The 22,236-nt window shown below is 49.7% G+C and overlaps 1 protein-coding gene across 2 annotated transcripts in view; it reads left to right on the top strand.

Annotated features, from left to right (window-relative positions):
• The first annotated feature begins 16,183 nt into the window (after positions 1 to 16,183).
• ARHGAP22 (Rho GTPase activating protein 22) overlaps positions 16,184 to 22,236 on the top strand; it is a 234,616-nt gene continuing 228,563 nt past the window's right edge. For both annotated transcript variants that reach the window (XM_074958574.1, XM_074958575.1), the window contains exon 1: positions 16,184 to 16,694. In XM_074958574.1, coding sequence (XP_074814675.1) covers positions 16,661 to 16,694 — 34 coding nt within the window. In that variant the 5' untranslated portion in view covers positions 16,184 to 16,660. The remainder of the gene's footprint in view (positions 16,695 to 22,236) is intronic.

Below are 22,236 nucleotides of genomic sequence, written 5' to 3'. Positions count from 1 at the left end.
TAACAAGGGGGTTGCTCGGTGGCTTTATGAAGCTGACAACATAAACTGCATTGATGACACAACTGGACTTGGTGACCCACCTAGGAATAAAAAAAACAAAGGGGTTTTGCCTCCCCCCACTCCCTTTCATTATAACAACAGGCCTGGATGGATTTTTCTTTAGTTTTAAAGCTTGCCATTTATTTTATGTATTTATTTTTTAACATTAGAAATTCAGGTATTTTCTAGTCTGTTCTACCCAGCAGATTTTGTGGTCAACTAGAGAACTAGGATTATGGCATCAGAGATATCAAGCAAGTGAAACCTGATTAATTGAGGAGGGAAAGGGATTTTATGCAGAGTGTTTAGATCCTTTTGGTTTTTGTTAACACCTATTTAACTCAAATGCCTGAAAAATAACTGGGAGGAAAGATGTCCTTGTTAAAACTCCTCCCTCTTCCAGCAAAGCCAGGGCAATGTAGATGTAACACTCCTGATGTTTCCAAAGCAACACGCCCTCATGGTACTGTATGGAAAGGACTTGGTGTCTGGGGCACAGCTGATTTAACAGGAGAGAGCCTAGGATTTTCCTCTTCTCCTCAGCCACTGGCAGCTCCATTTCCACACAGCAGCATGCCTGGTGCACAGCATGTTCTCCTCGCTGCATGTGTGAGTGCAGTTACCAAGGGGGAAGGCAGTGATGGAGCCAGCAGCAGCACATTGTAGGCCAAGTTCCTCCCTGGTGTAAGGCCAGCGCAGGTTAGTCCAGGGATTAATCCAGCCCTGTAGCTCTAAGCAAGCAGTACTGCACCAATGGAGCCTGAGAGAAAACAGATTCCATGTCAGGCCCCACAGACAGATATAGGCCTTGGGCAAATCAGGGTTTGGAAGGGGCAAGCTCCACAAACTAGGCTGCATTAGGCCGTTGGCTAATTCCTTCTAAACCCCAGTCAGCAGAAAGCCACACAGGCAAAGTACAAGTCAGAGGGGATGACACTCAGGCAGAGAGAAAGAGTTTGCACGGCCCAGGAGAGAATTTCACAAAACATGCCTCTTGCCTCGCTCTGAGACAAGCCTGAATGTTACCATTTGCACTTATATTTCCCCTTTTCAGTCAACTTAAACCAGAGCCGAAAGTGGTCTGTTGCTGTTGGCTGCAGCCATGTGATCAGGGACCTGTACTTCTCAGGCTGTTTTCTCCTATCCCACGGGGAAGCCCTTGCCTGGTGTTGCCGTGACCTCCGGGAGCAACAGGGCCTGGCGAGGAGGTCTGTGCTTTGGGGAGCTGGGAGAAAATCTCCCTCGCTAAAAGCCAGAGTGTAGAAGCCACCCCATTTTTCTCTTCATTTTGCATAGAGGCCAAAGCACCCCTGGGCCTCTCACATCATCCCCATATCACTGCAGCAGAACAGCTGTAATCAAGGAGTAAAAATTGCACAAGGGAGGAAGGATAAATTTGCAGCTAAGACATTGGCCTGACCTTGGGGTTCAGCTCCTAGCTGTGGCCCAGAGCCCCCGACCCTAAGTATGTCATCTAGCATCCCTTTGCCTCCGTTCCCACATCTGTAAAATGGGGATCATAATCCTCTCTCTCTCACCCGCATCTGTTTAGACTGGGAGCAGGACGGTCTCACACAGTGTGTTTGTGCAGTGCCTAGCCCTCGTCTCCACTGGGACATCTACTGCAATAATCCCCATTGCTTTAGCAAGGTCAATGCCTAAATCCATCAGTGTGTATAGGAAGTCGGCATGTAACGGAAGCGGTCAGCTTTGTGAACCGGAGAGAAGAGGACCCAGCCCTGAGTGCCTTCCCCAGGCAGAATCCCCAGTTATGTCCATGGGTGCCGGACCTCAATAGGGAGCGCAAGATTGGGTCCTGAGAGCCGGACATGATTCCGAGTCAGATTTCGGTGCCATTTAGTCTTATGGATAAGCTGTGGAACAATGAAGTTGATACTGAGCCAAAGACACCTGCAGAGGCAAGGACAGGACCAAGGAGTCCTGGCCTCCATCCAGTCCAGTCCCCTGCTCTGTTAGAGCCCACACCCCCATCACAGCACCATGCGCCATAAATTGTTGGCTGTACCCAACATTCCGTTGACATCAGAATGGGACAAGGACCCGACCAGCACAGAAGCAGCTGGTGGGCTCTATAGCCATCTCCTGAGTCCCTAGCGTCTTGGTGGGTGAACAGCAGAACAGATCAAGTCGTTGCCAGTCTGGCCTGCACCTCACAGGAAAGGGATACTGACAGAGGCCACATTAGCCAAGGAGCACTAGACTCATTTGCATTAAGGGAAGGCCTCTCCCAGAACTGACCAGAAGGTCACTCAAGATCAACTGAAGAGCATTCCTGGGACAAAAAGCTTGATCCCTGCACGGCCGGGCATCCTCAGGCTGGCTTACCCTCAGAAGACTTTTGGGGGCCTGCTCAGCACATTTCAAAAAGCAGGCCCTATGTGGTTATATGAAGCCAGCAAAGAAAGCTAACGGCTGATCTGCCTGAAATAAGCAATCGGTTATACAGAGACTGCATCCTGCTTCCAACTGGATGGGCAGAGCCAGGCATGAGGCAGCATGATGCTGAGAATTGGAGAGAACCCCTGCCCCTTTATATTCTAACCAACCCTGGTCTCTTCTCCCTGCCTTGCAATCACTTAGCCATCCTTACAAGCTAGCTGCCATTTCCTTTCCCCCAGCTTGATGCTCTCAATGGCTGCATGTTTCCTCTAAAAGGACACTTATAGTGAATTTAAAAACAGGTGTCCTAGAAGGACACTACCCTGCAGAGCTAGCCACTCCACCCCTGGCCATCAAAGCAAACATGGCCATGGCAACTTCTAGTGCAGCTGCCAGGACTGCCCAGGTGGAACGCCTTCATCTGCCTAACCAACAGTTCCACAACGTTTGCTTCTGCACTGGGGCGGAACGTCACTAGAGAACAGCCCTGCCCGTGAGAAAGAAATTGAGTTTTAGGCACCATCGAGAGGGCCCCAGAGTAGACTTTGTTAGAATGCTCCATTCAAAATTCTCTTTTGGCCCAAATCCTCAAAAGTGGTTAGGCTCCTAACCTGCAGGACTTTGAGAAGCCAGGCCTCTTTTCCAAAACAAACTTTTCTTTAAAATAAAACAACTTTTCAACAGAAACAAAATTTAAATATTTGGGTTTGGTTTCCTTCCCTTTTTAACTCCACCCCCCCCCACACACACACCCTTTTTTCCCCCCAGTGGCACCATAGGGTGCAGGGAAGGGAGAGAACGGAACAGCCCCAAATATTCAGTTTTTGCTTTTCTGTCAGAAAACTCTGAACATTCAAACTTGTCAAAGCATACTTGCCATTTTCCAGCCAGCTTGCCCCTGGGCGTGACTGGTTTGTCAAGGATTTTATAGTTGCCACTCAGTGAGAGAAAGGGGTTTTGCTGACATGATGCAAAGATCTAAAGGCTGAGGGGTGCACTGCTCTGGGAGTTGGGTTCCAGAACCCTCCCTAAGGTTTACACACAGGTCTGGCATGGGAGGTTATTTCCTGTTAGCACAGGTTGAGCTGTTCTCTTGGTCACTCACAAAATGAAAGAAATTCTTCCCCACAACCTGTTGGTGTTTCATTAATTGAACAACAATTTTGGCTGCATTTCTCACACAGCTCATAGTTTTGTAGGCATTTACACTGAGAAAAAGAAAGATTTTCCCTGAACTGTCTCAAGGCAAAGTTGTACTAGAGGGCTAATACTGCGGTGCCCCCTACTCCAAAGGGGACTAAAGTACGTAATACAGCCGACTGGTTCAAACTTCTACAGTAACTCCTCACTTAACATTGTAGGTATGTTCCTGAAAAATGCTACTTTAAGCAAAATGACATTAAGCAAATCCAATTTCCCCATAAGAATTAATGTAAATTGCCCCTTTAAGTATGCTGACCCCACTCTAAGTACACTGCCTTTTTAAGTAGATCAGCAAGTTGAGACAGGAGCTGCTGCCAGCAAGCTCCCTCCATCCTGAGCCCTGTCCTGTTCCCCCTCCATTCCCCCAGCTCTGAGGAGATGGGGTAAAGGAGTGGGGGGAAGGAGCGGGGGGAAGGGGGACACCCTGACATTAGCACCCCTCTCCTCTCCCCTCCCCCCCTTGCACAGCAAGCAGGAAACTCCTGGGAGCAGCTCCAAGGCAGAGGGCAGGAGCAGCACAGGGCAGTGCAGGGAGGGACAGCTGAACTGCAGGGCAATTGATAGCCTGCTGAGTGGCTGCTACACAGGGAACTCTGGGGGGCTGCCGGTCCACCCTGGTTCCAAGCCCTCACCAGCTAGCTCCAACGGGCTGCTCTTCCTGCAAGCAGTGGACAAAGCAGGCAGCTGCCAAACAATGTTGTGCAACGCTCCCTTATAACTTTAAACAAGCATGTTCTCTAATTGATCAGCAATGCAACAACATTAACCAGGACCACGATAAGTGAGGAGTTACTGTATCACAAAATCCTCTGTGAGATCACAGCGTGGACTTGTTCAATTGCCCTTATTTGGCAACAGGTGCAGCTGGGTTAAAGATTCACGATACCTGAGACTCCCCAGAGGAATTAATGAGTGACTCCGGTATTGAGGGTTCAGACATTGGCTTGAACTCAAGAAAACCCCCTGACATTTCATCAAAACCATCAATCCCACACACCACCTGGAAATCAGTCTCACCTGAAACCACTAGCTTGTGAGCTTCAGCCATTCCTTTTCAAATGCTGTCTAACCTCCATGCCCAGGCACACTGGTAGGATTTGCGGGGGAGGGGCAGGCAGCCCAGCAGCATTGCCAACTCTTGCAATTTTATCTCACACACTTGGTGTTTTCCTTAAAGCCCCCAGCTCCTGGAGTTACAGGATTAGATGAGAATCTCAGTTTGCACTGAAGTAAACGAATAAGTTTTTAGCCCTTCTGGCTGCGGAAAGAAGCTTGACAAGGTAACCCCAGTGTGCCATGAGGGCTCAGACACCAGAAGACAAAGAAACCCAACATTTATTATTATTTTTCAATCTCCTGATTTTGGGGGCCTGACTTGTGATTTATGAACACATGGGGTTGGCAGGACTGGGCTGCCAGCAGCCACCCCTTTTCAAGAGCACTTTGAACAGGAGGGTCATTGCATTTGCTGGGGTTTCCAGAGAGCTCAGCTCCCAGTTAGATGCTAATCAGAGGCTAGATTTTCAAAAGTGCCCAGTGCCCCCCAGCTCCAAGTATGGCACTGAGGGGCAGATTCTCCAAACAGCTCAAAATCCCTCCCCACAAGGCTGGATTCATTTGCAATCTGGCCCCAATTGTGGGTCAAGAACCATTTAAATTCTGGCCTGGGTTGTTACATTCTGGCCAGCCAGCTTTTCGCTCCATTTATCTTGAGCAATCCTGACACCTAGTGGCCAGACAGGTAAACTATGTATCACCTGGAGGATACACAGTCCTGGCGCTTTAACCCTTTATCTGTGCTGCTGGATGAAGCCCCTTCCATTGAGTAGCCTTTCCTCCCTGGTGCTGGGAAGCTCCAGGACTGGGGGATGGCCAGAGCATTAATAACTGCCACTATAGCCCAAGTGGCCAAATTGTCTCCATTATAATCCCCTGCCTTTAATCACTCCTGACTTTTCAGTATCCTCCACCATGTGTATTAATGAAGCCCCAGCTCTGCCAGACTCCCTGCATGACTGGGGCAGGACACCCCAGCTCAGTTTCCCATAGGGGCAGAACTTTCAGCAGCAGCCAGCACAGAGCCTGAGTGGCCAGCCAAGCAAAGGGCATTGACCAGCAAGCACAGAGCTCAGCGAGCCACCACAACGGGAAGCCCTCGCTGCAGTGAGGGAGACAGTTGCTATCTTGGTCCCCCTCCTGGAATCAGTGGCAGCTACACCAACACCTGAGCAATGGACAGTGACCCCCATTGCAGTGTTTCCCTCCATGCTGAGCAAAAAGTAGAACTGGAGATGCTGCCACTTCCTTTATCAGACCCTCCAGCCACCCTCCTGGCCTGATGCTAGCGCAGTTGCCTGCCTTCACCCCTCAGTGTTCCCAAGGAGCTATACACACCTCAGCAGCTCCTGTCCTGAGCTGGCCTCTGGGGCTCAGCGCACACAGGTAAATGCACCCTGAGCAATCCCTGCATGCTGTGCTGGGTGCCATTTTATCTGGGTGCCACCAGGTGGCGCCAGGACAGAAATCCTGACAAGGTCTGCCTTGCTCTGAATGGGTTAGTCCTTGCATAGTTACTGGGGTGCAGTTCATTGTTACATTATAAATCAGCCCCCTGTACCTAAGATCATGAGCTATTTCTGAAATCATGATTCTTAAGCCAAATACATTGGGGGCTCTGTTTATTTGCCTTCAGAATCATGTTTTCAAGCTTTTCTCTGCAACCACGAGGGCTAGAAACGTACTTTTTAAAGGAAAGTTGGGATGCTCAGTCAATCAATTATTTTAAGGAAAACACCACCCTCAAGAGCTAGCAGGAGCTGAAAAGCTTATTCTATCCTTGAGTCTCTGGGAAGAATCATTTCTTGAGTCAGGGTTGCTGCCAGCCAGCTGCAGTGATAAGATGCAAACATGTATTTAAGCATTACACTGGGTACAATCTGCGCAAATGTCAAGCACTGTTCTTTCCCTAGAGACACATTCGCTCTTTTTTTTAAACAGGTCCTTTTAAGTTTAATTATTCAAGGGCTCTGTTTTTATTTTTAGACTAATAGGTCTGGGCTAGTAACTTCAGATCCAGATTATTGAAACATCTTCATAGTATAGAGGGATTTGGAGCCTGAGGTTTGGCTAATGATAAAGACTGAAGTTTGGACCCAGAACTAAACTTTCCTGAAGCTCTGGTCTAGTCCAAAAAACAGCCAGTTGTGGCTCTTTTCATAAAGCTTAAAGTCCAGACAATATCACCCAGTTACCCCTGGGTTAAGCCCAATCACTGGTGTTTAACAAAAGCATCTTTCAGGACACTATCCAGGCTTGATTGGAAGACACCAAACAATGGAGAATCCACTGCTTCCTTTGGCACTTTCTTCCAATAGTCTCCCTTACTGTTAAAAATGTGTATATTAGTTTTTGATATATCCTCCTACTTACTGTGGGACTGAGTGTTGTAAACAAACAGCAACCAATACAAATGAGACATGACTGCAACATGGCTGTTCCATAAGCCACATGACTGAGAGCCCAGCACTCATCACCAGCTGGATGGAAAGCTCTGGTGAGCCTTAGAAAAAATCTCCCTGCCGGAGGGAGGAAGGGTAGTCCCCCGGAGGAGAGAGAGGTGAGCATGATTCATGTTTAAGTGACTCCTCCTTGCAATGGATCTGTGATAAGCAACAATGGGAGCACCCCCAGAAGTGTGGTGGGGAGCTAGGAGCAAGACTGCCCCAACCCGCCAAAATTCCTTTTAATTAACCTTAAGGAATGGAGTTGTTTGTTGTTTTGAAAACATGTTTCACAATGCCGCACTGAAGCTGTTGATCATTGGAATTCCAAGACTGTTTGTCCTATGGCTGATCAGAATTTTTCCAGACAAAGAGTGTGTTCATAAAAAAGGCCTCTCCCCCAAAATGAAATTTTTGTCCAAAAAATTGACATTATCCCCTCAAAATGGTGAAAATACCTCATGACATAGTGAATAATGGTTTGGCTCAAACTTTCAATGACACGTTAACCAACTTTTGTGCTTACTCAGCGCCTACCCTGCTCTTATTGAGCGCTTTTCAGCAGTAGCTCTCAAAGCATTTCACAAAGGAGGTCAGTACCTTTATCCCCATTATACAGATAGGGAAACTGAGGCACAGGGAGGGCCAATGATTTGCAGCAGGGCAGTGGCCAGGCCAGGAACAGAACCGAGGTCTCCTGAGTCCCAGTCCAGTGCTGTAGGGATTTCGTTAAAGGAAAAATCTCAGTAATTTCACTGCTAAAAATGTTGATGAATCTTTTTTAAATGAACAAAAAATGGAACAGTTTGAAATGAAACCAGCTTTGCAATTGTTGGCTCAATTTGTTCGCCAGCCAGCTCTCATTTCCCACCCCCAGTTTCACTCTGAATCAGATCTGCCCAAATGACTGTATGTTTCCTTGAGACAGCAGGATAGTAGCTGCTCCAGAGATCGCCAGCCCCGGCCCACACTCTCTGAATTGTGCAGATGCTTTGGCTATTGCTGCTAGAAGAAAACAAATTCCATTCCAGGGATGCTGCTTTTCAGTTTTAAACCACACACTTCTGTGGCTGCTCTCTGAAACGAGGACCCCATTTCATCCAGGTGCCCGGCTGACACATCCAGGATAACTGACTGTCCAGATTAATGCTAGAACTTCTGCTTTCTGTGGTGGTTGATCCCTGAGAAACTGCAGAGGCTGACTAAGGAATACATTGCTGTCATTATTCTCATCAAGTTGGCAGGGCAGCGAATGAATTAAAGTCACTGATCTAAGTTTTCATGTCTCAGACTCTCCATCAACATGATTTCTGCTAGATGAGCTGCTCCCGCAGCCTGAGCTGGACTGACCTGTCTCACCTGATCATAGAATCATAGAATATCAGGGTTGGAAGGGACCTCAGGAGGTCATCTAGTCCAACCCCCTGCTCAAAGCAGGGCCAATCCCCAATTTTTGCCCCAGATCCCTAAATGGCCCCCTCAAGGATTGAATTCACAACCCTGGGTTTAGCAGGCCAATGCTCAAACCACTGAGATATCCCTCCCCCCTACTGAGCTATCCGAGATTACTCATGTCCTCCTTGAAATCAGAGCGGCCCACTCGGGTTAACACAATGACGCCTGTCTAGATGAGGAGTAATAGCAACTGCAGGAGGTCTGTCACACCCAGAGACTACCAAGCTTTGCAAAAATGCAAGACACTGTCCCCAGTTCTCATGAGCAACCACCAAATTCTCCCTCATCCTCCCAGAATCTGGACTGATGAAATCCTACGGTATCTTCCACTCACGTAGCCCAGACCCTCCTCAACCTAGGTATGGTCACTGCTTTGAATGGCTCCTCTACAAACCAGTGCTGCTTACCCAAGCATGAGCTTCTACAAAGCGCTTTGTATCACAAGGCATCGGTTACACTACAGATTGGTCACAGGGTTATCCCTGGACTAGAGCTTATTTGTACAGTGTACGTTTTGCAAAGAGAGCCTTGTGCTGAGGAACACTCTGGAGACTAATGACCTCTTAGTTATCTCCAAAACAGGTCTAGAGCAACCGTGCAGCCTTCTTCAGCCTGCAACAGCAGCTGGTGTGACCCAGGGGACAATGGGGTGGGGGGGAAACACTCACCACAGTCCATCTGTTCCTTGGTCCCTCTGCTGAGGCGACCAACAAGAGGACTGATTAGAGTCGGTTGTGAAGTGGCTTGAACCCAGCCAGCCCATTTCATGCAGACCGCCACGCTGCACTCTCACAAAGGCAATGGCTCCTCCAGGAAATAAGCCAATGATTACTTCACCCTAAACCACGAATCATGACACACTTGACCAAGAGGCCTTCACACAGAAGCAGCTTTTGGTTGTTAGTTACCTGATCTGAATGTGACTCTTTGACCTGGAGACTCAAATCCCAGAAACCCATTACAAGTCCCTCGAGCCGTTCATACCACAATGTTGGTCCAGCCTTCTCCAGCAAGAAAAGCCCCACAGTTCCCACAGGCATGGTTACACCAGCCCTGTAGCTGCCGTTGTGAAAGATGGTGCTGTTGCCACTGCTCTGCTGGCTACCTCCAAGGGTCCTGCTGCTTCTTTGGACCTTGAACCCCAGCCCAGGAAGGACTAACCCCCTCACTTATAGACTGTTCAGGCCCTTCAAGCTCTTTCAGTCTTATAGGAATTATCCGACCCCTTCCCAGCTGGGTCTGATAGTCAAATGGGGCCTGGCCCCCTGGCTCCTAGAGGGAAAGACTAACCGGTTACAATCAAGAACAGCAGGTTCTGCTACAAAAATCAGATGAGCATTTTAACCCCCCAGAGTGAGCAGATCCTGGGCTTTGGCCCAGCTCCATCTCTGTTGCTGAGTAAGACTATATAAATCACCTATTTACAACATGTCCTTGGCTAGCATGTGGAAGCAGAAGCTGAGGAGGAGGAAGACATCCTTTGCAGTTATTGGCTAGCAGCAGCATTCTGCGTGTGCAGCCTGGGGAAGGATAGCTCCACTCAGCCCTCGAAACAGGAATTGAGCAGCAATGCTGGCCCACATGCTCTCCCTTTCAAAGTGCCCAAGATGTTCTGTAGCCTAGAACCACCAGAACTGGTGCAAGCTGCTGACTCATGTTTGGCGAGTTTTACAGCTGCAGGATCCTGTAGCAATCAACACCCTCTGCATTGCTACAGCATCCCCTGTCCCAGGCTTGCAAAGCGCTTTACCCAGGTGGATGGGGTAGAGGGGAAAGGGCTGGCTAGTGAGCATGCCAAGTCAGTGGCCTCAGGACTAGAGCACTTGTCTCCCAACTTTACTCCTGTGCTCTAACCACTAGTCCACACAACCTTCCTTGGTTATGTTTGTTCTGCCAAGAGCTACGACTAGCTGCTATGAATGGTACACTACAGAAGTGTCAAAGGCCATGACTTTCCTCTGCCGTAAATCGGTAGTTAATAGACATGTAGGTTCAAATCCTCAAAGGTATATAGGCACCTAACAGCCATTGAAATCAATACCTTTGAATATCTAGGCCTTTATTTTAACATTTGCAGGGGAGGCAGAGGGGAGAGCATCCTCTCTAGTTGTTGTGTAGTTCAGGGAAGTTTATACACAGCTTTCCATCAGGAGTGGCGGAAGGTCCCTAAAAGTGGGGGGGCACCTGAACCGTGGCCTCACCACCCCAGCGCCGCCTCTTGCCCCCAAGGCCCTGCCCCCGCACCACCCCTTCCCCACAAGGCCCCTCCCCTCCACCCTCCACTTGCCCTTACAGCTGGTAAAAAGTGAGGGGTCAGGGCCCCGTGGCTCCCCCTGTTCCGGCGCCCCTACTTTCCATCTCTCAGCCCTTTAGATGAATGTGCCAGTGTCCTACAGTAACAGCAACTGTGCAGGATTTGAACAGTCACTGCCGTACTTTCTCTTAGTGGGAGCACCGATTGCGGTGTATTGAGGACTGGGCTAGAATTGCAAGCTAGCACTTTGAGAGTAGAAAGGGAGAGGTCCAGGTGCTGCTTGCAAGCTAGAGCAGCAGTTTTCAACCTTTTGGGGCTTAGGACCCATTTGTAAATCTTGATGGGCTGTCGCGACCCAGTGAGTAGTTTTAGTGCAAAACAATCTGTCTTACTAAATAGGTCTTACCCACAACATAATATACACATTAATGTCACTGTAAGGCGGTCACGGCTGTCCCTCCGTCCATCTGGGTGGGAGGCTATACCCCCTCGCTACAAGTCCTCTGGAAGAGCACAATTCAGGGAGGAATTAGCAAGCAAGGCAGCAAGCAGTTAGGTGGCCCTGGCCAGTATTCAGGACAGAGCAAATAAGGAATCTATTAGCCCAGGACCTCGAACAGGGCAGGCAGCAAAGTCCCAAAGCGCTGGCCTGTACTTGGGACAATGCAGTAACCAGTCTGTTCGCCCAGGCTCTCAAACAGGGCTGGGCAGCAAAGTCAGGACGCTCGGACTTGTACTCAGGACCAAGCAATAACAAGTCTTTAAGCCCAGGCCCTCACACAGGGTGGGGCAAAAACAGTCAGGGGTCCTGGCTCTGACAGACTGCAAACAAACGCAGGCTTCTGTTTCACTAGGCGGGTGGTGAAGCACTGGAATGGGTTACCTAGGGAGGTGGTGGAATCTCCATCCTTAGAGGTTTTTAAGGCCCAGCTTGACAAAGCCCTGGCTGGGATGATTTAGTTGGTGTTGGTCCTGCTCTGAGCAGGGGATTGGACTAGATGACCTCCTGAGGTCTCTTCCAACCCTGATATTCTATGATTCTTGGCCTGTGGTGGGGAGGCTGCTCCCCCCACCCCCCGGGGTGAGATGGCAGGAGTAGGGGGACACAGTCCCATTGACTCCACTACGTCCCATTCCAGGACTCTAACAGTGGCTGGGTCAGTGGGGAAATCCAGCTGCAACACGCTGGCCGGCTGTCAGTCAGCAACACAGCCCAACGATATTCAGCTCCCCAAGGCTACTTCCTACACTCCCATTCAAGGGGGTTACCTGGATCCGTCATCGTCTGTCTTGCTGGGGTAAACGGCTAATGGCAGTCCCAGCAACTCCTCGAGGTCTCCGCTGACCGGCAGCTCTGGCAGTTCCTCCAGATCTCGGGCGCTGCAACAGTTGCTGCTGGGTCCAAGCTCCAGCAGCTGGTGAGAGACTCCTTCTTCTCCAGCAGCTCCTCTGTAACTGAGCTGGAGGGCTGTCCTTTATACTTCTGGTTCCTGTCCTGCCCCTCTGCTTCCGGCAGGGCGGGTGTAGGTGTCCCAGCTCTGTCCACCAGGCGGAGGAGGAGAGCCTTGTGGCTGTCCCTCCGTCCAGGAGGGAGGCCATGTCCCTCACTACGGTAATAAGTACTAAATAAGCACACTGCGTGTACCGTAGTGACAGCTCCTGTCCTGCGGCACTGGCCAAGTGGGGCTCCTCTGCCCGGGCATTGCCACCACCAGGGTCACAGCGCTGCTCAGTTTAGCCCCTGACAGGGGAACCAGCCAGACTAAGTTTGTGTGAGTGGCACTGCAACCTGACGCATGGAGTTGCAGTGCTACTTACACAGATTTGGCCCAACCATGCCCCCCATCATCCAGACAGAGGGGCATCTGGGCCAGACGTGAGTGGCACTGTGACCCCATGCACCAGGTCACAGCACCCGGAAAAGGGAGACAAGCCCAGCCAGTGTTGCGGGAACAGAACTGCCATTGTGGGGTGAATTGCGGGATGGGATCTGCAACCCCATGCCTTCCACAGAACCCTTTGATACATGCAGGTGACCCAGTTTTGGGGTGTGACCCACTGGTTGAGAAACCTGTGGTGAGAGGGCTCTGTAGGGAAGCCTGCGATCACAGTCAGTCAACAGCCAGTGGGGTGAGCTTTGTCTTGCTGTTTCAGGGAGCAGCCTGCTTTGTCTCTCTCTGTTTTCTGGTGTTATCATTCTGAAGTCTCTGAAATAAAGCAGTGTTATTTTGCAACCCTCCAGCAAGAGTATTTATGTGTTTATCTAATTTCTCTGTATGTATGCTGCAGTTCCCAACAGCTGATGCAGGTGCTGGTACTGGCAGTTGAAGCTGTTATAACGGCCTCTTTACACTCCGCTTGCTGAAGTAGCTGCTGATTTAAAAAGTCATTGCATCCAGGCCATAGCAAAGAACACCTGGGTTGGACCCCAGATCACTGTTACTACTTTCCTTCCCTTCAATTGTGCACATTCCAGCCTACAGCTGGTCTCTTCTATACTCTAGTGTGCACTCAGTAGTATGATCACTTTGGACATGGAGGCCCAGCCAAATAAAAAGTGCTGCCAAGAGAGCAGGCTAAACATTCCCTAGAAGGACCTTTCTTAGCAACTGATTCCTTCTAACTCTCCTCATTGCAGGACTCCCTCTTTATAGGACCTTTTTTCCCAGCATGCCTTTCTGCGGTTAGCCCTTTAAACTGGGCGGAGCAAAGCAGCTGTAACCTTAAAGTGGCCATTTTGTAGCTAGTAGTTGTTGGCTGACTGCATCCCTCTTTCTCTTCCAGCTGGCAATGGCCTGTTCCAGCCCTCACCTGTGTTTCCCTTTCTAGTGGAAGAGGAGAAGGTCGTGTTCTCACATTAAGTGGCCTGGAGGTGTTACGATCCCTGAGTTTCCCGTGAGGTTAGAGGTTCTTTTAACATGATTCCTTGTTGTGTTTTATTTCCCGCGCCTCTGTGCCTCCTGCTTTCGGGCAGAAGCTGATGGGCTTAAAAGCCACCAGAAAGGCAGTTCTCGCATTGTTCAGCCTGACTGGAAGAAATGCTGAAAAAGGAACAGACTTTTAGGAGATTTCCGGTGCTGTGGACCTCTTTGCTGCATGAGTCAGGAGTAAGGGCAGCAAAGCCAAGCTTGCCTGAACTGTGATCCTTTTGAAGACTTCCCATCCCTCGTAGTCCACCTATGGGCAGAGCGCTTGCTAAGAGGATTGGTCAATGAAAACACAAGTTTTGGTACTTTATACAGAGCCCAGTGCTGACTCATACTTGTACAGGCAAAATTTGCAGGGAGACCAAACAGGGGTGGGGGGGGGGATTGCACCAAATTGCGCATTTGGCCTATCCACAAAACTTCCAGTCCCATTGGGTTAAATTCTGTCCTCAGTTACACCTGTGTAAATCCAGGATAGCTCCCTTGCACTCAATACTGCAGATTTACACTGGGCCTCCAGCTCCTAGCCCTAAGTGCTTGCAAGTGGCCTGATCCAGCACAGTTCCAGAGAGATGCAGAGCACTGCCAGCTCTCACTGCAGCCAGGGAGTTGAAGGGATGCTCAGCACCACTCAAGAGGCAAAGGGTCTCCTGTAGGATTGGGCCCAAGCTGAGTAAATCTGTGCACCCGGGGCCAGATTCACAAAGGTACTTGGGCACTGCTCTGCTGCACTCAGCATTGCAACACCTCACTCCTAGGTAGGGTGACCAAATAGCAAGTGTGAAAAATCAGGACGGGGGTGAGGGTAATTGGGCCTATATAAGAAAAAGCCCCAAATATCGGAACTGTCCCTATAAAATCTGGACCTCTGGTCCCCCTACTACTAGCAAAATTCTGAGTGCCAAATTAGGTCCCAGACTCCCCACACAATGTGTGGGGAGAGTTAGCGCTGAAGAAAGGAATTCTCAAGAGCCAGCAAGCTGAATGGGGAGCTGTGCCTAAATCCCATTGACCTGGGCCTGGAGCGCCTGGCCAACAGTCCCGTGACAGGCGCTTCTCTCTGGTGGGGATTCTCAGCCACGAACCCTTTCCTGGAGGTAGGCACCTTGGCTAGCTCAGCCCTTGCCAGTGATAAACCCGGGAACAAGACCCTGCAGTAGACAACAGCCCAGTGAGTAGGGCTCTCCCCTGGGATACAGGAGACTCAGATTCACATCCTGGCTCTGTCTGATTTGGAGCAGGGACTGGAATCCTGGTCTGTCACATCCCAGGGGAGTGCCCCAAGCGCAGGACCATGGGGTATCCTGGGTGGGGTCTCTCTAGGTCCCTTGTTGAAGCTGTTCCACTTTGTAGAAATAATTAAATCTCCAGCCCAGCAGGTAGGGTGCCCACCTGGCATGTGGCAGACCTGGGTTCAAGTCTTTGCTCCAAAGCAGGGATTCAAGCCTGGGTCTCTCACATCCCAGATGAGTGCCCGGGCCATGCCCCTGTCTTTTTGGACAGGTTCTTTGTTGCCCTGTTGTCTCTCCATGGCCCATGGCCGGCCCTCCTTCTGCGGTGTCTGGCAGGCATCAGGTCCAAGGTGCGTCCAGAGCACAGCCTGGGCTCTGCTGAGGCTCCCCCACGTAGCCTTGGGGCAGCCGGGTTTTGGCTTGTGCTAGGGCTCTGATAAGCTCATTAGCTGTGGGGAGATGCCAAGATGGCACGCGCAGCATTCAGGATCCAAGGTATTACTGTCGCCCAGAGAAAGAGGATGCTTCATGCAGTGCTTTTAGCACATAAATTTACTCTTCATAAGTGCTACTTAGCAGTGCAGAGCACTGCAGGGAGGGTGTGCACCTTGCCAGCAAAATAGCTACATCCCTTTCCCTGTGGCAGAGGGACCTTCTACACCGGGGACCTGCAGGGAGAGGGAAAGGGGGAGGCAGGACTATGTTAATAGCAGCAGCGTGCAGGATGCATCTCAGTTAGCAGGACAGATTAGATTCCCCTCCAATTAACGGTTTTTCACTGTTACATCATCTCTTTGTCCTTCCTCTGTAATTGCTGATTCCCGGCTTTTCCCTTTTCAGCAGGAGGGGAGGCAGCTTTAAAAAATGACCGCGTGCCCCTGTGCTAAGAGGGAATGATGGCATTCCACAGCGCCCAACCTGCAAACCTACGAATACCGGAAGAGGGATTTTTTTCTTCCCCGCAATAATTGCCTTGCTTTCAGCGATGCCGGTGTGTCTCTCGCTCTGAAATACAAACCCAGCTCTGATTCAGCCTGTGTGCTCTCTGAATGCATTACTCAGTAAGCAACCCAGCATGCCACTTCCCTGTGGACCAGTGCACTTATTATTTCTCCTAATGTGCAACCTTATCAGAGCTGCGAGCTATACACTGCCGTGGTCTTTGTGCCCTTTTCTCTCTGGCTCGAGCAGGTTCAACTCTTGATCTGATTCTTGTCAAATCGAAGCTTCTGTTCAGCGCAGCCAGAGAAAAATACTGCAAGGCACTCTGCTTGGACTCCCTATTAGGGACGTATTAATAACACTGATGCATGTCCAATTAGGAGAAGGAGCCAGGTCCAGCCTTGTGTCTCTGGCTCTAGTGATTTATCGACAGTAATTACTGAGGCACTTAATGGCTAGTTTGGATGGGAATTAATTCTGGGCTGGATAAATAATGCATTAAGGTTTATTTAGCCAAATGCAAGGCTTCGCTCCCGAGCCAGTACTGGGAGTGCAGGGAAGTAGATCTTCAGTGCAGAGCAGGCTGGGGAGAGGCTGCTACCGGCAGGACAGGCTGTGCCGTGATGAGCTGCAACAGGGTGAGGAGGCTGGGAAGGAGGATGACAGCATGCTGAAGGCTGCGAGGAAGGTGACGCTGGAACCAGGAATATGTTGAGTCCCAAGATAAGGCAGGCCAGGAGAGGTGAGTACAGGATCTCTTCTATATCTTGGGATTTGCTCCCTGAAAAATACACCCAGGTGTGTGGGGATGGGTGGGAGGTGGGGGGGGGGGGTTGTTCCAAATCAGCACAAGAAGGAAACTTTTTATTACTCTCCATGGTGACACATCAACTGACTCTTTGAATTTTGCCCTGTAAGATGGCTCATATTCTGAATGCTGTTGCACTTTAATTACTGTAGCATCCTCAATAACGTGCATCATTTTTTCAAGATACTCTGCAAAGCGAGGCTGAAGCTAGACAAATTCAAACTGGAAATAAGGTGTACATTTTTAACAGTGAGAGTAATTAATCCTTGGAACAATTTACCAAGGGTGATGGTGGACTCTCCATCACAGGCAATTTCAAAATCAAGATTGGATGTTTTTCTAAAAGCTCTGCTCTAGGAATTATTGTGGGGAAGTTCTCTGGCCTGTGTTATACAGGAGGTCAGACTAGATGATCACAAATGGTCCCTTCTGGCCTTTGGAATCCATGAATCTGTGAAAGCAGTGTCAGCTGAGTTGCTGCGGTGTTGCTGAGTGTGCCATCGCACAATTACGCTCCATTGCCAAATTAAACTAGCAGAGTGAGTTAGTTATTCTTGCAACCGCACTTAGTCAAATGAGTTATTTCTTTTCTGCCTGCGACTTATGAGCAGGGGAGTTGGTCTTTTGATCAGTAGCGTTGTGTGCCGTTTCAGCTCGGAATTAGAGCTGCATCACTTGTACATCACTTCTAATCTGTCCGGAGTCTAAGAAAGGGTATGTGTAGTTAGGTGTGCATATTTCATTACACTGTGTTTCTCTGGAACCGTTCTAGTGCAGAACATGCCGTGGAATCTTTACACTTAATACGATCAGATGGACAGTTGTGGTACGGTAGCCTCGCCCAAAGCATCCTGAAGAAGTAGTTGTCAGCAAGTATCTTAGCACCTTATCCCTCCAGCTCAGCAGGCAGAAATGGGAAAGTCACTCAGTGATTGCTGCTGAAGAAGACAAAGGAGGGGAAACCTGTCCTGTTTCTGAAACAGCTCAGAGTGCAGAAGCTTAGATTTGCAAACCGCACAAGTACGGCGCACAGGCAGCACCATGTTACAGAACTGCTGTCCTCTGGCCATGGCTTGTGTCTACCCTCCCTCCCTTAAGATGGATATCTTCTAGCCGAGGGGATGCATTGTGTCATCTCGTGCTGCAGTAGCAGCTCTGAGCTTGACATCACATTTGCAGACTGTGCTGAGCATCCTCGCCATTCACAGCCTCGTGGCAATCTCAGAGGCATCAGAAATAGAGACTAGATCAGTATCATTCAGACTTGAATCAGTGTGCAGTCAGGAAGTGTGGCAGAAAACCTAAGGTTTAGAAGCTATGTCTACACTTCAAACGCTACAGTGGCACATCTGGACCGCTTCAGTGTAAACACTCACTACAGCGATGGGCTGCGGGGGGAGGTTATCCCTTTGCTATAGTTAATCCACCTCCCCAAGAGGCGTTAGCTAGGTCGATGGACGACTTCTTCCGTCGATCTAGCACTGTCTACACTGGGGGATAGGTCTGCATAGCTACATCTTGCAGGGATGTGGACGTAAGTTTTCAGGTTAGACCAGCCCAGAGCTTTCTTCAAGCACACCAGCTTTGTAAAATAGGAAACTGCCAGCTGTTTACAAAGCAGGGATAACATTGTAATGGTTTAATAGTTACCTGCAGTAATTCAGAGAGGGGCGCTTCTAGGTGAATGTTACTGTGGCTCATACAGTAAAATACACGTAGCACAGTACAGTATACATACGTCCTTAAACACCCAAAATCCATTGAATAACACAGAGTTCCTTAAAATAAAGAGCCTCTCTACAATCTGGAGCTCTGGGAATACATGTGTACCATCCCTGCCATAGTAAATACATATGCATTTGATTTTCGTTAGACAAATTTTTTTATATGCATTGGGAGACGTTTGCATTCCAATCAGTGCTGCCTATCTACCATGGTACATGGTCCCCATTACTGTAGTATCTGAGCACCTCACACTCCTTACTGTATTTGTCCTCACCCCACTCCCCCACCCCTGTGAGACAGGGCAGTGCTATGATCCCTCTTTTACTGCTAGGGAGGCTATGTGTCTTGCCCAAGGTCAGACAGGAAGTCTGTGGCAGAGCAGGGAAGGGAACCACACACACACACACGCCCCAGTTCGAGGCTAGCACGTAGCCTTTCTTTCAGTTCATCTTGAAGATAAGTTATATTAGCACTCAACTAACAGGGGTGTAGTTGGGGTGAGTATTGCACATGATCCCCATGTGTGATAGATGCATGGACTTTGCTCTAGTTGTGTGGTACCCTGGAATTGGTGGACAGTAAGCTACCTTGGCTCTGTTCATATTTGTTTTTCATAGTAAGAGCCATGCTCCAACAGGATTCTTCTTTTAAGTCAACTGCAGACTTCTGAAAGGGGCTGGCTTGCTGGCCCTGGAAACGAAGGGTCCTCTGTCTATCCACAGAGCTGGGACAGTGCGCAAACACAGGAGGGCAGTCTTCCCACCCACGCAGTTCCTCCTCAGTGTGCTGCTACCCTGGGCCAAACGGCTTGCTTGCAGGAGGTCCGAATCTTGCAAGGTGCCAGAGTGCCCTCTGCTCCTTCTGACCTACCCAGGAGTTGAAGAAGCTGAGCGCCTCCTGAAAGGTGATGAACCCTTTGTAGCATTGGGCCAAGAGGGAAATGGGAGGTCAGTCCCCTTGGCCTCTCTGGAGATTGCTAACAAGGGTCCATGCGGTATCGGTGGTGTAACAGGCATCAAGATCTACGATCCAGCAAAGGAGTACCAGGATCTCCTACTATCAGGGTGGGACAACAGGAGCTACAACCCTGCAGACAGCTGTGGGTACATCTTCACTACCCACCGGCTTGGCGGGTAGTGATCGATCTATCGGGGATCGATTTATCGTGTCTCAACTAGATGCAATAAATCGATCCCCGAATCGACACCTGTACTCCACCTGGGCAGGAGGAGTAAGCGGAGTCAACAGGGGAGCCGCCGTGGTTGACTCGCTGCCACGAGGACGGCCAGATAACTCGAACTCAGATACTTCGACTTCTGCTACGCGAATAGCGTAGTGGAAGTTGCATTTTTTTAGTTCGAAACTCCCCCCTCCCCTCCCCCCCAGTGTAGCCCCCTAGTGTAAAATCTGCTGACTCTCAGTGGCAGTTGCAGTGTTAGTTTCACCAGGACCTAGGACTCTAAGAATGATGGGTCTAATGTCTGGCTAGAGAAAACTAGAAGAGGCAGGGCAGGCTTGCAGGAAGTGCTCAGAACAGCCAGGCCTAAGGACAAAGCATACGTGGGGCTTATATTCCATTTCCACTGCTGTCAGTAATAAAGCCAAATCCTGGGAAGGGGGATAAATATGACTTTGATGCAGCAGTTGTAGGCGTTATTGGGAATGGCACCTGTTCACAGGTGGATTTGGTCTCATGGACCCCTGTTGACTAGACATAGGCTAGCCTGTACCCAACCTATTTCATAGCTCACCCAGGAGCCAGCAGGCAGACCCTAAATCTAATATGGTTCAATGCCGTATAACGCATCAAGACTGCCATTGATTTGTCCAGGAGATTTTTACCATGTGCTTTGGGTACTATCCAGCCACAGACAGTATCAATCCACTTTAAAGGGGAACTCCGGATCTGCTTAAAACAAAAGGCCTATTGATATTGGACCCAATCCTGATATATACTTACTTGGTTTCAGAGTAGCAGCCGTGTTAGTCTGTATTCGCAAAAAGAACAGGAGGACTTGTGGCACCTTAGAGACTAACAAATTTATTTGAGCATAAGCTTTCATGAGCATCCGATGAAGTGAGCTGTAGCTCACAAAAGCTTATGCTCAAATAAATTTGTTAGTCTCTAAGGTGCCACAAATGCTTAGCTGGGGAGACTGCCTACTGAAATCCATTTCCTTCTCTTAGCTTCCCTCCTGACCTCTCACACAGTCCCCTCGGTGTTGATGCAAGAGGCTTCTCTGTATTTCCTTGCTGTCCAAATCGGCCTTCTTGTATCTTTCAGCTTCAGCAGCTCTCCACATGTTTTCAAATCTCCTTTGAAAGCCTATTCCACCCCCCTTGCCTGTGTCTGGGTCTCCCACGGCTAGGGCTGTTCAGTTAACTCTGTAATCTTATTACTTAGTCTAGAATATTTCAAGATACAGTTTGAGTTTGGGATGGTCCCAAACCAAGCTGGGCGGGGGGAAGGGAAGGGAGGGGAAAGAGAGAGGTTCCAAATTTGGACCTGGATCTAGCATCTTGAGTCCAGCTCTTGGTTTCTATGAAAGATGGTACAGGCAACAAAAGCTACATTGTATTGCTAGAATGTATTGCCAAAGTGGTCATTGTGAAGCTGTCTAGAGTGGCTCACCCCTGTGAGTGCCAACCTCAGGGCAGACTGTCGCAAACCAGGGCATAAACCCCAAACTGGTTTATAACTAGATTTCAACTGTGAACTCCTAAAGCACTATAACAGCCTTACCATGGAGTCACAGACAGTCACCTTGGGCACATCCTCTATCTTGCCAGCCAGGCGAGTCTGCCTTTGTGATAGATGGTCCCTTGCACCTAAAATCACAATATTCAGGTTATTCCCATTCCCAAAGGACCGGTCACTTACCCCAGGTCAAGTGCACCCTATATCTCTTACCAAAGACAACACTAGTAGCCAATCCTGTAATAAACTAACTAAAGATTTATTAACTAAGAAAAAGAAGAGAGTTATTTACAAGGTTAAAGCAGGTGAACATACACACACATGGCCGTTCTTACCCATACGCAAAGTACGCAGCTGCGTAGGGCACCAGGAAATTGGGGGCACCAAATTTCCTAGGGCCCTGGGCAGCTGCGTGTTGCTCCAGCCCCTGCTCTGCCTCTTTCCACCCCTGCTCCGCCGCAGCCCCACCCCGACTCCCCTGAGGACTCCAGAAGAGGTCGGGCCTGCACTCATGGGTAAGTAAAGTGACCTGGCCCCAGCCTGCTCCGCTCCCCTGGCTCCCAGCCGCGCCACCGGCAAGTGCTGGGGGGCGGTTTCCCCCTCCCCCCAAGCCTGGGAGCCAGGGGAGCAGAGCAGGCTTGGGCTGGGTCACTCCACTTCCCGCAGGAAGTGGCCAGGCCCCCCTGGGGCGGGGCCCCACACAGCCCTCCTGCGGAGGCCTGGGGCCCCCCACAGCCCCCCCCACAGGGGACTGCGTAGGGCACCAAAATAGCTAGGTATGGCCCTGTACACACACAAATGAGTTAGTCTTAAGTTCCAAAAGTTGATAGTAGCTGCAATATATGCAAGTTCTATATGTCCCTTAGGGCTAACCCAAGCCAAGCAGCTTGGGGATCCCTTGCTTATGCTTAGAAATTTTGCCCTCTCCAGATTCTAAACAGCAATTCTTCTCATCAGGCACTTTTATTCCCTTCCCCCAGAGTTCAAGCAGATGGAACAAGCATGGCGCCGTCTCCTCTTCATGGGCATGTGTGTGGGGTTTCAGCAAAGTCT

The sequence above is a fragment of the Natator depressus genome, chromosome 7 (genome assembly GCF_965152275.1).
Source record: "Natator depressus isolate rNatDep1 chromosome 7, rNatDep2.hap1, whole genome shotgun sequence".
Taxonomy (NCBI): Eukaryota; Metazoa; Chordata; order Testudines; family Cheloniidae; genus Natator; species Natator depressus.
Note: the sequence above shows the minus strand (reverse complement) of the source record. Positions and strands in the feature narration are given on the sequence as shown.